Below are 13,648 nucleotides of genomic sequence, written 5' to 3'. Positions count from 1 at the left end.
GAATAACAGTTTGGAAACCTGAAAAAGCACTTGTAAAAAATAAAAACAAGGCAGTCTAGCTGCTCTTTTTGGAAGCAGAGGTACTTGTCCAAAGCAGCTTAGATAGGGGAGGAGATCTAAAGGAGATGGCAGCTGAGCAGTAAATCTAGATGTTAGGAAATGAAGAAAAATGGGTATCTGAATACATACATATGTGTATCAGAATAGTGGAAGGTAAGTAATAATTACATATGCACAGTTGGAAGAGGAAAGGAAAGAAGAGACTAAGTAACTTAGAGATGAAAGAGAAACTTATTTAAGGGGATAGAGGGGGCAAAATGAAGTAGGCATTAATGGTTTTGTAAAAAGCAAACCAAATTTTCCTACCAAAATCTTGTGAATCTCATGTTATGCATTTTCTAAATCAAAGCAATTGCTTGTAAAAAAATACTGATGGAGAGGGAATACAAGCTTTAGTTTTGAAATGGAGCTTGCAATTCTGGTCAAGTTGCTGTGAACTTGCAAGTTAATACATTTGTCACTATAGTTTCCCACAACTCCAGTAACTTGTGATAATTTGAGTTTAGGGTGGTACTTCACATATTCAAAGGCCTGAGAGCGTACATAATTCTGTATTCACCTAGGAGGGGTAGCTTGTTAAACTGTGGTGATCATGAGCCTGCCTCCTGTGTCTACACTGAGATCTTCACTTTATTCCTTCCCAGGCTCTCTAAACCAGAGAGGCATTACAAGGCATCTTATTTCCCAGGATTTTTTTCAAGATCAATCTTAAGAAGTATAATCAGGCTAGAATCAGAAGTGAAGTAGATTAACAAAGCCTGCAGCATGGGGGGAAGCTAAGGAAGGACAGACAATGTAGGCTTGCCACCAGATGTAAGTTACCACTCATCCTTTTCCAGGAGCAGGGCCTTCCTCTACCCTCTGGACTGTGTATCTTGTGCTACTGAGTTTAGAGGTGCAGTCAGCAATCTCATCCAACAGGTGGTTTTGGTTTTTATTAATCTTGTGTTTAAAATTCAACATTTCAGAGTGCATTTGACGTAGATTTTTTTCCACATTTTTTTTAGTATAATGCAACTTTATCTGCTCTAGGTGTTGAACCTAAGCATGGGGTTAGTGTGTCTTATATAACTCCTACTGCTGACTACATTAATTTATTGGAGTATCCCAAGTGAGATTGATGGCTTAACTAAAGACAAAGCAAGTCTACCAAGCAGCCTTTGTGTTAAGCCAGGGTTTTAAGAACCACTTGGTGCATATACATGTAAAGTAGTGAGCTGTTCTCTTAGCAGGGTAGCAGAAGTAGGAGCATCTAACTTTGGTTAGTGTAACTTTGTGCAAACTGAAAAATAGCTTTCAGTCAAATTTGGGGCATAAGATTTTGAAGAGAATTTTTTAAGTTTTAGGTTTTTTTCCTTGAGTGCCGTGACCAGCAGTGATTTCTTTTATATACTATTCTGTAACTGGATTAGTCTTATTTACTGAAATTTAGTATGTCTGTTATACCATGAATGCCTAACTGCAGAAACATTTGCTGGCCAGGTAACTGTTTCTGTTTTCCAACATACATAGACTTCTGAAATCCATTCCCTACAACTGAGTAGCATTTAGGCAGCTACTTAGTATCGTGGAGATCTCTCAACTTGGGCCAAGATTTCCACTGCTATCTTTTAAAACTTATTCAAAGTATATGTTTGTCTGAGCACAAAGTTCTAAACAGGGTTTTTTGCTATTCAAGGTTGTATCAGAATACAGTTGTCAATCAGGCAGTGGGCAAATCACATCGTCCTATGGTCAAACCCATGATTTTTATATAGCATTCTAAAGAGTGGTATGTTTTAGGCATGGTATATATTTTTGTCTGCATGGAAGTGTTGGGAAGTTATTTACATGATGTGTGACATGAGTGAGTGGAAAACAGGGCCTGCAACAAAAAATTCCTCCTGCAGTATCCATTTTATAAGGTCACAGTTTAGCTAGACCTAACCAGTCTCAGTAATGTGCAGTGATGGGCAATGGGAATGAAAGCTACAGGTTCTCAGAAAGCCTCAGATGCTGTAAATTGCTGTGTTTCTTGGTATCTCTCTATGTCTGAAGAAGAGATAATTTTCTCCTGAGGTAATATTTGTATCAAGAGTTTAGAATATAAGCTTTGATGAAACTTTCCATGTGCTTTGCAGTGTAATTTACCTATTCAGCCTACATTTTTTTTTCTTGATCAACAGAGATGATTGTTTCCTGTTTTAAAATGCTGAAATACAATGCACACCATACTTTCTGACTGTATTTGACCCAGTTTAAATAAATGTAGCTCTGTTACCTAGATCTAACTATATGTGGCAGGTCAGTTTGTTCATTCTGTTTCTGGTTTTTTTTTTTTTTTTTTTTTTTTGGTTGCAATGAGTTTTCTGGAAGGTGTAACAGAGGCTGTGTAGGAACCCTATAGGTTGCAGGAATGGGAGGTATGAGGGTGTGTGTGCTGCTGCTTGAGCAGTTGGTGCCCCACCTCTGTGTAATGCACACCTTTAAGAAGCTGGTGCTGGGGGAGTTTCTCTTTGCTCCCTGGCCATAGGCTGTCTCCTCCATCAGCACAGTGTGTACATCCCTGCTGCTGCCAGCTCCGTGCCACCGGGATGCCTTTAGCTCCTGCTGGGGCTGCTGCTTAGGGCTCTCTGGGGCTCAGAGTAAACCCCCACTGAGGACCCCAGCTGCCACTTTGATTGCTGTTTTGCCCTTTTTGATTCTTGCTGTGAGGCAGTTGAGTGCCTGGAGATTTGTTTTGAGTTGTCTGAACTCAGTGAATATAGTTAGTAAGAAGCTGACCAAGGTTGCCATCCTGTAAGTGAGCTTATTTACCATTGCAGACATGAAAACCTCTTATCATATGTGACCTGCTTGCTTGCTATGAAAGCTGGTTGGGTCAGTTTGTGACAAGTTAGTGTCAAGCATTACAAAAGCAGCAGAGATCAGCCTGCATGTGTGTTTCTCTGTACATTTTTCAGTTTAAATTCTTCATCCCTTGTATAGTTTTGATGGTTGATAGTTCTCTTCAAAGTCTGTCTCCTAAGCAGAGCTACACCTTTTAATAAAAATGAAGAGGAAGTCATAAAAGGGAATTTAAATAAAAGAAATATGTTTTTCAGTATTTAAAAGGAATTGGGTATTAGAGTATCCAATGTATCAGACCTGTATGCAGAGATTTTAGAAATAAAAAGTGGTGTGGATGTGCAAATGTTTAAAGACATGGACAAAAATTAGAGTTGTTTTATTGTTGATACTTTTTCTTTTCCTTAAATGAGCATAGCTGTTAAGAACTGGAATAAGGTATATAAAGTGGGGCTCTCTGGGCTTTGAATAACAGTGTGTAGGCAGCGTTAAGGCATTTTGGGCTGTTTCTTAACTGGATATTGTCTGTGATACTGTTTATAACCTTGTTAAAGTAGATGTTACTTGTATACACTTCAGTTAAATTGGCACAAAGTAGATGGATGTGTGTGTACGGTATAAGCAGCAGGGCTTGGACAAGTTGTTTGTGTTTCTGCTTGCCTTGGTATTGTTTAATAGTTTTGATAAAGCTCCCTAACAAATCTGTTACTTTTGGGGATGTGCCAATAGACTCAGGAAACATCTTTACTTACATCACTACTTAAAAATGCTGCATGGGGTGATCCTTTTGACTTCAGGTCTGACTTTCATCCCAGGCAAAATGAAAGGATAATTGAAGATGAGCTTTTGTGTCTGGAAGGTTATTTTTTTCCCCCAACTGTGAGTTGATCTAATAAATTACACTATCATTGCCTACAGACCAAACCTATCATAATTTATGCCATTCAGCATAGCTTCTGGGATCTTGAGTCATAGTCATCAAATGGGATACTGTTTTGATCCCATCAGATGCATTTGATAAAGAAACTAAGGGATATATTTAGTTTTTTTTTTTTATAAACTGTACCTCTCTACAGTGTTTGACAATTTAGTAGTGGTGATCTGTTGTGCAGCATTTATACATAAATAGAGAACAGTGTAAAAGAAGAAAAGTAATGGAAATTTGGGATTGGTGTTGTGTCGCGCACAAGTCCTAAGGAAAAGCTCATCTTCGTTAAGAATGAGTTTATATAATGAGACATAGACTACTTTCTGCTTCCTCTGTGAAAATGTTTAATGAAAACTCCCAAGAAACTTGGGAGTTAACTGTTTATCAATAGTTTTACATTATGAACAAGGCAGATGTAGTTTGATCCTTGATAAAGGCATACCACTGATTCTTAATTGCATAATAGGAAAAGAAGCATGAGAAAACCCTCTAATACTCAAACAAAACAACAAAGAAAGTAAGGAAATGGGTAATTTTAAGCTAGCCTTCCTTTACTGTAGTAGTGTTGAAACCAATAGTGCTATATGGTATATTTATCAGAAAAGATTCAGATAAGATCAACATTTCCAGAAAAGATGATGTCAGACATGAAGATCATTATTTGTTCATTGTTTTACTTTTTTTTTCTCTTGAAATTCTTCCCAAATATGTAAATTAGATTTAGTTCCAGCTGGATTAATGCATTCCGCTACTCCCTTATCTACAAAAAGTACTAGGACTTTGATGTCATAAAGTCAAAGATTGGAAGTTAAGTATACTCTTTATTAGTAGTATGTTAAAAGCATTGAAATTTAAAACAATCTATAATTTTAAATAGTCTATTTCGTCTTGGAAGCAGGACAGAATTATTAGTGAGACTTTGTGCAAGTATTTTAGTGATCTCCAACATGGTTTGGAGCATGTTTTATATTTCTTCGTGTCCAGATTCCACTGATCATGACACCTGACAACAGCAACAAAGGAAGCAGCTTTTATCAGTATGATTTTTTTCTGTGGAATTGACAGGTTGCTGTAGGAATATGGTACTAGATAAGTACATGTGAGTTTTGTGTAGCATGTAGATTTTTTTACCGTGACTGTATCTTTTTCTTTCCTGTATAATTACATATGTAGCTAAGAAGCTAAGAAGTAGGAGTCCATGTATGCAGAAGAAATTATTCTTCCACCCATTTATTTTTTCCAAATGTGTTACAGACCTTTGCAGTCATGATTCTGGATTCAGGAAGTTAGGTAGGACTAGGTAACAGCAGGATACATCATGTGTTAAATAATTGCTACCTGAATAGCTATTAAAAGTCAATAACATGAAGAATATAAAAGCATGATTATTTTAGGTGTGTCCTTGAAATGTGGATCAAAGATTATGATGTACATTTTACAAATGAGACATTTCAAGAATGGGGAGCAGTAATGGGGTGTCTTTATGTTAAATATTTCTATAGGTTAAGTAAAATTGTTATGTAAGGTTTTCTAAATGGAGAATCAGTTTTGCAGTCTAGGAAGAAGGAAATAAAAATAAACAGTAGGTATATAAATCCTTTTAGTGTTTCTGTCAGTGAAGAAGAGACGGAAAGAAAGACCTTTCTCCAATAGAGTTTTCATCATAGCACTAATGGCCAGATTTCTTTCTTGTCCTGGGCCAGTTTTGATAGCTTTTACCAAGAATTACCTTTATTTAAATCAGCACAGCCTCTTCTTGTGCTGACTTAGTGATTTTTTAGGTTATGAGGGAGAAGTTCTCTTGTGGGTCCAGAATGTGCTTTCTGAGTGTGGTCTATTTGTTTAACCTCTGAACTCTGTCTCTTATCCATTAAATAATGTCTATTATAATTTCTGTGAATGTTTATTTCTCTCCCTGCAATTTTACGTATCTCTGCACGAAGTGGTTAAGATTTATTTTAGCCCCTTATTTTCAGTATTGATGCACATAAAGTTTTGTTATTGATGTCTTGTTTAAAAAACCATTTGTAGAACAAAATTTGTTGTGTTATTAGCTTGTTTCATGTGTTTTAAAGATGCAAAATCGTGAAAACCTTATTTCCTTAAATACGGAGGCTTCTGAGATAGGACTCTTGGCTTCTTTATCTTTTTCCTTCATATTAAAGGAAAATCTGAAAGGAGATTGTACCTGAGCAAATTTAACACCATCTCCATGACAACCAGTTAATTAATCGCTATAGGTCTGGCTTTGGTCCTCTTCAGTGAACTGTTACTCCCCAGCTTTATTTCACATATCTTCTAGGTTTTCTATGAAGGTCACTTATTTAGAGACAGTGTTTCTTTGGGAAAAATAGCCTTATAATATAAGCTTTATAATATATATTAAGCTTATAATATATATTATAAGCTTTTGTTCAAAACAGCTCTTACCTCTCAGATTTGCTTCCTGTGCAGTAGTAGAGATTTTTTGGGGTTCCTTCCTTCCTTTATTTTTTTCTTTTCTTTTTTTTCATTTTTCATTTCTTTTATCTTTTCTTCTTTCTTTTTTCTTTTCTTTTTTCTTCCTTTCTTTTTTTCTTTTTTCTTCCTTTCTTTTTTCTTTTCTTTATTCTTTTTTTCTTTCTTTCGTTTTCTCTTTTTTTTTCCTTTTTTTTTCCTTTTTTTCTTTTTTTTTCCCCATTCTTACTTTTCCTGACATTTTAATTTTTTTAATTTGGCATAAGAGTTCATTACATATTTTATGACTGTGACCACATTGCTAATTTTGGATGTAAGTAGTGTAGTAAGTAGGAGAAATAAATCCTCAGCAGTGCTGTGTTTATTGCGTTCTAGTACCTAGGTTATTTTGCTTCCTGGGACAGATTTTTGCAAATCTGAGCCTCTGTTACTGCATTGCTCGTATAAAGGCATCTCTACAATATACTGCAGTCAAAGTTTCTGCAACGCTAAAGATACTTCTAATCAATCAAAATACTTGTCATGGTTACTCCACCATTTTTGACATAAATATGCTTATGAGGCCTGGTAATTTTATTAATGTTGTAAGTCATTTCAGCCTTTCCCCCATGATAGCTCTCTCTGGCCTGTGAACTCTAGAACATAATATCTGTAGGTGGTCAGAACAAAAGCCCATAGAGCTCAATATGCTGCCTTTCCTGCTGGCTTTGCCTGTTACATACTGTAGGGAAAGGGAAGGCATGAGACTGGGCAGCATATTTTCCCAATCTTCAGCTATTTGTGGCAAAAGGAGTTCAAAGCTTGCAAGCAGTAAAAAGAACAAAAGCTGAGTCTAGGAAAGAACAGTATGATCTAGCCTGAACTTTTCTTATATTTTTAATTTATAATTAATTTACTTTCTTTTCACTGCCTCTTCTAAGTTGTATATGCTTTATATGTAGTAGGTGTAGGAGGGTGAAAAAAACTGAGTACATCCCTCACTCCTACAGTCCCATTTTTACTGTTGCTTGTTTAATTCAAGTCTTTTTGTTTGCCTGTCATGTCTCGTGGATATGTCAGTTTTTTTAGGCTGTTCCATATATTTACTCTTTGGGTGCCATATTTTTTGCAGTCTGTGGGATACCACCTATATTACCTTATGTGATTTAGGAGTACTTAGGAGAGATGGATATTTGTGGTTAGGTGTAGCTATGAACTCTATTGAAGATTAAAGTAGTACATTAAAAGGATTGCCAACAAATTTATCTAGAAAAGCAAAAAGAAAATCTGCCTGACTCTTTATATATTGTTGAAAGTACAGAAACACAAAGTACTGTTATGCTGGTTTTAAGTTGTGCATAAAGCTATTATAATGAAAGCAAAAATTATATGGCTACTCCCTTATTTTTGTTCGTAACTATCTTATGATAATAAGATACAGCCAAATCTGCCAAACAAGGCAGATTCAGAAGGACAAGCTGCACTGCAAGAGGCTGCAAATAGTTTTAGTTTCTTTCATAAGCTGTTTTTTTGGTTTGTTTTTTTTTTAATAACTTCTTGGGCCAGACTGATGATATTAGATAGGGATATTTTACATATTAATGACTGGGGAAATTGATCCAAGTGGATGTTTAGTACTTGGGATTTGTGTGAAGTGAAGTAAGAAAAGGAAACTTCCACCAAAACCAATAGTGAATTGAAGACAGGCTTTGAAAATGACCTTGAAGATAAGAAACATGTTCTTTGTGGTGTTAGATTATGTCTGTTCTGTACCATTGTCTTTCAGCTACTTATTTGACATTGTGATATATCTGGATTTAGAATAACGTATTAATGATTTGCTATTTTTTCTTTCCTTTTTTGTTTGTTTCTTTCTTTATTTTGTTTGTTCATACATGAAACGCTATGGAACTGGTGTGGATGAAGATTGCTGTGTTCACTGTATCCTGGCTTGCTTGTTCTGTGAATTTCTCACCCTCTGTAACATTGTTCTGGGACAAGCACCCTGTGGCATCTGCACATCAGAGGCCTGCTGCTGCTGCTGTGGGGACGAGGTGGGGGATGACTGTAACTGTCCCTGTGACATGGACTGTGGCATAATGGACGCATGTTGTGAATCTTCAGATTGCTTGGAGATTTGCATGGAATGCTGTGGGATCTGCTTCCCATCCTGAAATATTTATCCCTTTTTTATTTTTTTCTCTATAAAACTGGAGAGCTTTTCTTTAAAATACATGTGAAGAAAGACAAGGTAAGATGTTCACAGAACCAACTGGTATTGCACTGTTTATTCCCTACATATAATTTTTTTTTTTTTTACAGACATTGCTCAAATCTGTATTCTAACACAAATTGTAAAGTTTTGTATGTGAAACTCAAGCTACATTCCAGCTTCCTTTTTTGCTTTGCAAATGGAAGACTTCATTGAAGCTGAATTACAGGCCTGATACCACAGGCTCTTTAAGGGCAGGATTGCCATTTTAATTGAATAACAAGTTTTGGTCAGAGAATAGGCTACAGGGCAAAGCCTTTTAAGTGTTTGCCTTTACCTGCTTTAATGGTGAAAGGCTTGAACGCCTCCATGCATAACATGACTTTACAGGCATTTGAAAAAGTAAAGTCTTTATTTCAATCTCTTGGTTGAAACCAACTTTGCTCTATTATTTTAAAATAATTCAGAAGTCAGTATCAGGAATCTACTGTTGGTTTTGCTACAGTTGTTACATTGGCAATATTTCTTTTGTGCTGAATATTTCATTGGTTTGAGAGAGACTTCTGGTGTTGTCTTCATTGTCAGTATTGATTTTGTAGGAAGATTTGGCAAACTAAAGTTTTGTTGTGGACTGGAGTACCAAGATTTCATTGTTATCAGTCAAGACAGAATACAGAACTTACATTTTACTTAAGTACAAATATAACTTGAAATGCTTCATTTTAGAAAGAGACTTTGAAAATCTGTATAGACATAAAAAATATCCTTAGACTAGTAGACTAATAGACTAATAAATCTTCAAAATTTGGCAATAAAACAGTGATTATCAGAAGTTAACTCAAGAATATAAGCCTATACATTAAGTTGCCCTGTCAGTATTTGTGAATTTAAAGCCAGTATCACATAACTTAGTATATATTTCTTCACTGTGTGAGAAAGGTCCACAGAGGACAGCAAAATTTAAACAGGGTATATAAAAAAAATCAAATTGAGTTGATCAAGGAATTCTGTCATTTAATGCAAAAAGAGGACATTTAAAAATGTACAATATCCTTTAAAAATAAGTGAATTGTGATTCAAGATGTTTGAAAAACACAGATAGGTTTTAGGGGGCAACTGTTCCCCTATTATGCCATCAAGATTATCTGAGAAATATCTCTCTTTATCTTTGTAATTGGGAAGTGAATTATATCTAACACAAATAGGTTATGATTTATGGTTTATGATTTAGGTTTATGATCCCCAGATTTAGGGAATAATGTTATTAATTTGCTTTACTGTCTATTATTTTGTCCTCTCCCTGTCTATAGCCCATCAACTTTTCTGTGTAACCCACCTACACATCTTGATCTCACATACCTAAACTTTTCTGTCTATCTACACTCCAGATATCCCATTTGTAGATTGCTGAATCTGATAAATTCAGGCCTTGTTACAAGTCATCAATAGCCAATAGCATGTTTCTGCTGAGTGAATAGACCATAAATGTCTCCTTAAGCTGTAGTGAATTCAATTTATGCAAATGTGACAAGCTGAAGATCAGAGGAGTGTGAAGCTAAGTCAACAAATGGTCTGATATTAACTAAAGCTTCTTCCTATGAACACTGACTGGTAGTGCCTACTACTGCAAGTTATCACTGAAAGTAACATAGCTGAATCCTCAACTATACTAGGGAGCTGAGAGGTGTTGCATTTTGCCTCAACATGTGCAATGTTGTGGTGTATTCTGATGCAATGCAGATTTATTCAGAGGGTTTCTTATCTGGTTTTTGATAGTTACTACAAGAATTGATTCTTGTAATGGCTGGGGTTTTTGATTTATATTGGGTCAGATTCAGATCTGTGTTGCATAAATTAAGTGTATTTCCATTAATGTCAGAGTTTTCCATTGGTTTAGCTCCAGCTAGAGAGCACAAAGATATTATGGTAATAGGCAGGCTAATAAGGAATCATATAGTTAAACTGATAAATTCCCTGAGCTCAGAATCAGGCCCATGGGGCTCAATTATGACTCCTAAAAGTCCTAACCACATTGGGAAGGGGAAAGAGGTGCCTTGGTTGAGTGGCAGTGCCTGGAGGCATTTTGCCTTTGTAAGGATTACTGCCTCTGGGGAAATTGGGGGCATCACAGTGAGCACTGGGACTTGATGCACCTTGGAAAAAGTCTAGACAGTGCTCTGCCCATTGTAGGTCTATGGTTGACACCGTGGTGGTGGGGACATGCTCTCTGGGGCTAGGCAGCACCATAATATGTCCTTCCTCATGTCCATCTGGAGATGATTGTGCTTTTGAGGCTGGGAAGAGGACTTCCAGTCTCCTGTTCTTCCCTGACATTCATGTCCTACCGGAGCAATTCCAGTTTTGTGCTTGGAAAACTGCACATTTGCATTTGAAATTTTTTGTGAATACTGAATATTAGTAAAAATTACTTTTACCACAGGATGGTATAGTTTTTTAAGAAATAAATTATCAGTCTAGGAGTCTTTTTTTTTTTTTTTTTTTTTTATTATTTAAAAGCTTACCTATACAGTTTGCTCTGCACAAACCCTTGTTTCTACTTACAGGAACTCATAGGTCTTTTTGATTTACTGAAATTATGAAAACCTGGGAAATGTATTTACTGTCAAGCATTTACTCCCAGCACTATTAAAAATACAAATAATAGTTAGAAGAACTTTGTTCATGCATATATGTGTATGTGTACAGACTCTCTCTCACACACATATAGATAGGTACACATATGCAGATATATTACTTCTTTTCCCACTTTATTTGTGAAATAGTAAGAAGTGGAAGTAGTGTTTATTAACCCTCATAGTGATGAGAAGTATCAAAGTTTTATGGACAATTGAAAAAAATTTAAAATTTTGTGATTTTTTGACATTTAAATGTAATCTGCTACTGTTTTTTATAGAGATATTAGCACTTTTGTAAAGTATATCATTGTAGCAGAGAGTATTAGTATGTAGTTTAAGGAATTCCTTTCTATATTTATATTCTTAAATTCTGTTTTGTAATTTTCAGTATAGGCAATCTTGTAAGCACCTTGCATAATTAAAACAAGTAACATTAGAAGGTGACAAATGTGAAAATATAGTTTAAATAAAATTTGAACATTAGAATGTAACTATTTTGAAATAGCTCTTGTGATCTTGTACAGTGTTTCAGTATATAGTTCTGCAAACCGGCCCATTTGAAAAAATGGTAACTTGCTATTTGTATTTTGTATCAACTGGATGTGCTATTCTCAAACACTATTTTGCAATAAAAATCTTTATTTTGAAACTTTGAGATATATTCTTCTTCGAGTCTTGTTCTTGTTATTCTTCTGAATGATAATTTTGTGTCTTATTTGCAATTTTTATGTTATAACATTTCCTGAAGACTTTGGGTGATTTGCACAGAGGGTGAGCCACTGCAGGTGACTTGTTTTACAGGTGGATCTAAACCACTCTGGTGCTGGAAGCTGCCCTAGCATGGATCTCTGTATTAAGAGGGTAAATTAATTCCTTAGTATAATTGCGTTAATGAGCTGGAGTCCCATTAAGGATTAGATTTGATCAAAATGAAATTATTTTAATATATCTGCTGCAACAATATTTAATTTTGTAAAAACACAAAGTGTAGTTGGTTCATAGCGTTGCAGTAGCATATTAAGGTCTAATGTCCTTGTGACCTACAAAAAAAGACTTATCCACAATACCACTATTTTAAAATAAGATGTGTTTTTAAATGCTGGTAGTTTAAACACAGAGTAGACCACTTTATCACTTAAGCAAAGATTTTTTTCGTGTTGGCTTAAGCAAAGTATGAACATGTCTATGTTACTGAAGAAACTGAAGAAACTTCATGTTTACAGTCTTTTGCACTAGTTTTTCTATGTCTATTTTGAATTTCACAGAATCACAAAATCACAGAAAGTTAGGGGTTGGAAGGGACCTCAAAAGATCATCGAGTCCAACCCCCCTGCCAGAGCAGGGTCACTTACAGCAGTTGGGACAGGAACATTTCCAGGTGAGTTTTGAATGTCTCCAGAAAAGGAGATTCCACCACCCCTCTTGGCAGCCTGTTCCAGTGCTCTGTCACCCTCACAGTGAAAAAACTTCTCCTCATGTTTATATGGAACCTTCTATGCTCAAGCTGATATCTGTTTCCTCTTATCCTATCATTGGGCATAACTGAGATGAGCCTGACACCATCCTACTGGCTTGCTCCCTTTATGTATTTATAAGCATTAATTAGGTCATTCCTCATTCTCTTCTTCTCCAAGCTGAAGAGACTCAGTTCCCTCAGCCTTTCACCTTAAGGGAGATTTTCCACTCCCTTAATTATCTTGATCACTCTGTGCTGGACTCTTTCAAGCAGTTCCTGGTCCTTCTGGAACTGAGGAGCCCAGAACTGGATACAATATTCCAGATGCAGCCTCACCGGGGGAGAGAAGAGAGGGGGTAGCACCTGTCTTGACCTACTAGCCACACCCCTTCTAATCCACCCCAGGATGCCATTGGCCTTCTTGGCCACAAGGGTACCTTGTTGGCTCATGGTCATCCTTCCACCCACTGGAACCCTAAGTCCCTTTCACTTTTACTACTCTTCAATAGCTCAGTTCCCAACCTATACTGGTTCTTGGGTTATTCTTCCCAGATGCAAGACTCTGCACTTGTCCTTGTTGTAAATCATTAAATTTTTCCCTGCCCAACTCTCTAGCATATACATGGGCCCTTAGAGGGCCTAAAGTAATTATATCTCCATTGGGCTTTACAGAGGTAATATGTTAAAACCGACAGAAATTCTTTGATTGAGTGTGTACCATAAAGTCTTGTGGTTACAACTGTGTGCCAAACTTTTCTTAGAAACTAATTGTTCATGAAAGAGAACTAATAAAAGCATAGATAAATAGCTCTGTTAGACTTATTACAGGTATTCTACTTTATCTCAATAATACATAACATTTCTAGGAAGAAATTACTTCCCTCAAGAGGGGTCATGATCAACATTTTGGATTTGATATCGACTGTATTTCAACTAAAGTACTTGTGTTAAGAACAGGTTATTGAGTTTGGTGAATCATTGCTTTTATAAAGTAATCTGAATGAAAAACTCCTCTGAGCTGTTTACATGTGTTTTACAAAAACGTCATAATTATTGCTGTATTTGATGTATGTTCTTAGAGACCAATGTCAACT

General features: G+C 36.0%; 1 protein-coding gene across 3 annotated transcripts in view; it reads left to right on the top strand.

The window, feature by feature from the left end:
- Window positions 1-11,757, top strand: part of MDFIC (MyoD family inhibitor domain containing) — a 51,410-nt gene extending 39,653 nt beyond the window's left edge. For all 3 annotated transcript variants that reach the window (XM_030445994.1, XM_030446002.1, XM_030445984.1), the window contains exon 5: window positions 8,177-11,757. In XM_030445994.1, coding sequence (XP_030301854.1) covers window positions 8,177-8,424 — 248 coding nt within the window. In that variant the 3' untranslated portion in view covers window positions 8,425-11,757. The remainder of the gene's footprint in view (window positions 1-8,176) is intronic.
- The last annotated feature ends 1,891 nt before the right edge of the window (window positions 11,758-13,648 follow it).

The sequence above is a fragment of the Calypte anna genome, chromosome 1 (genome assembly GCF_003957555.1).
Source record: "Calypte anna isolate BGI_N300 chromosome 1, bCalAnn1_v1.p, whole genome shotgun sequence".
Classification (NCBI taxonomy): Eukaryota; Metazoa; Chordata; class Aves; order Apodiformes; family Trochilidae; genus Calypte; species Calypte anna.
The sequence above is the reverse complement of the archived record's forward strand: the minus strand, read 5'-3'. Positions and strand labels throughout refer to the sequence as shown.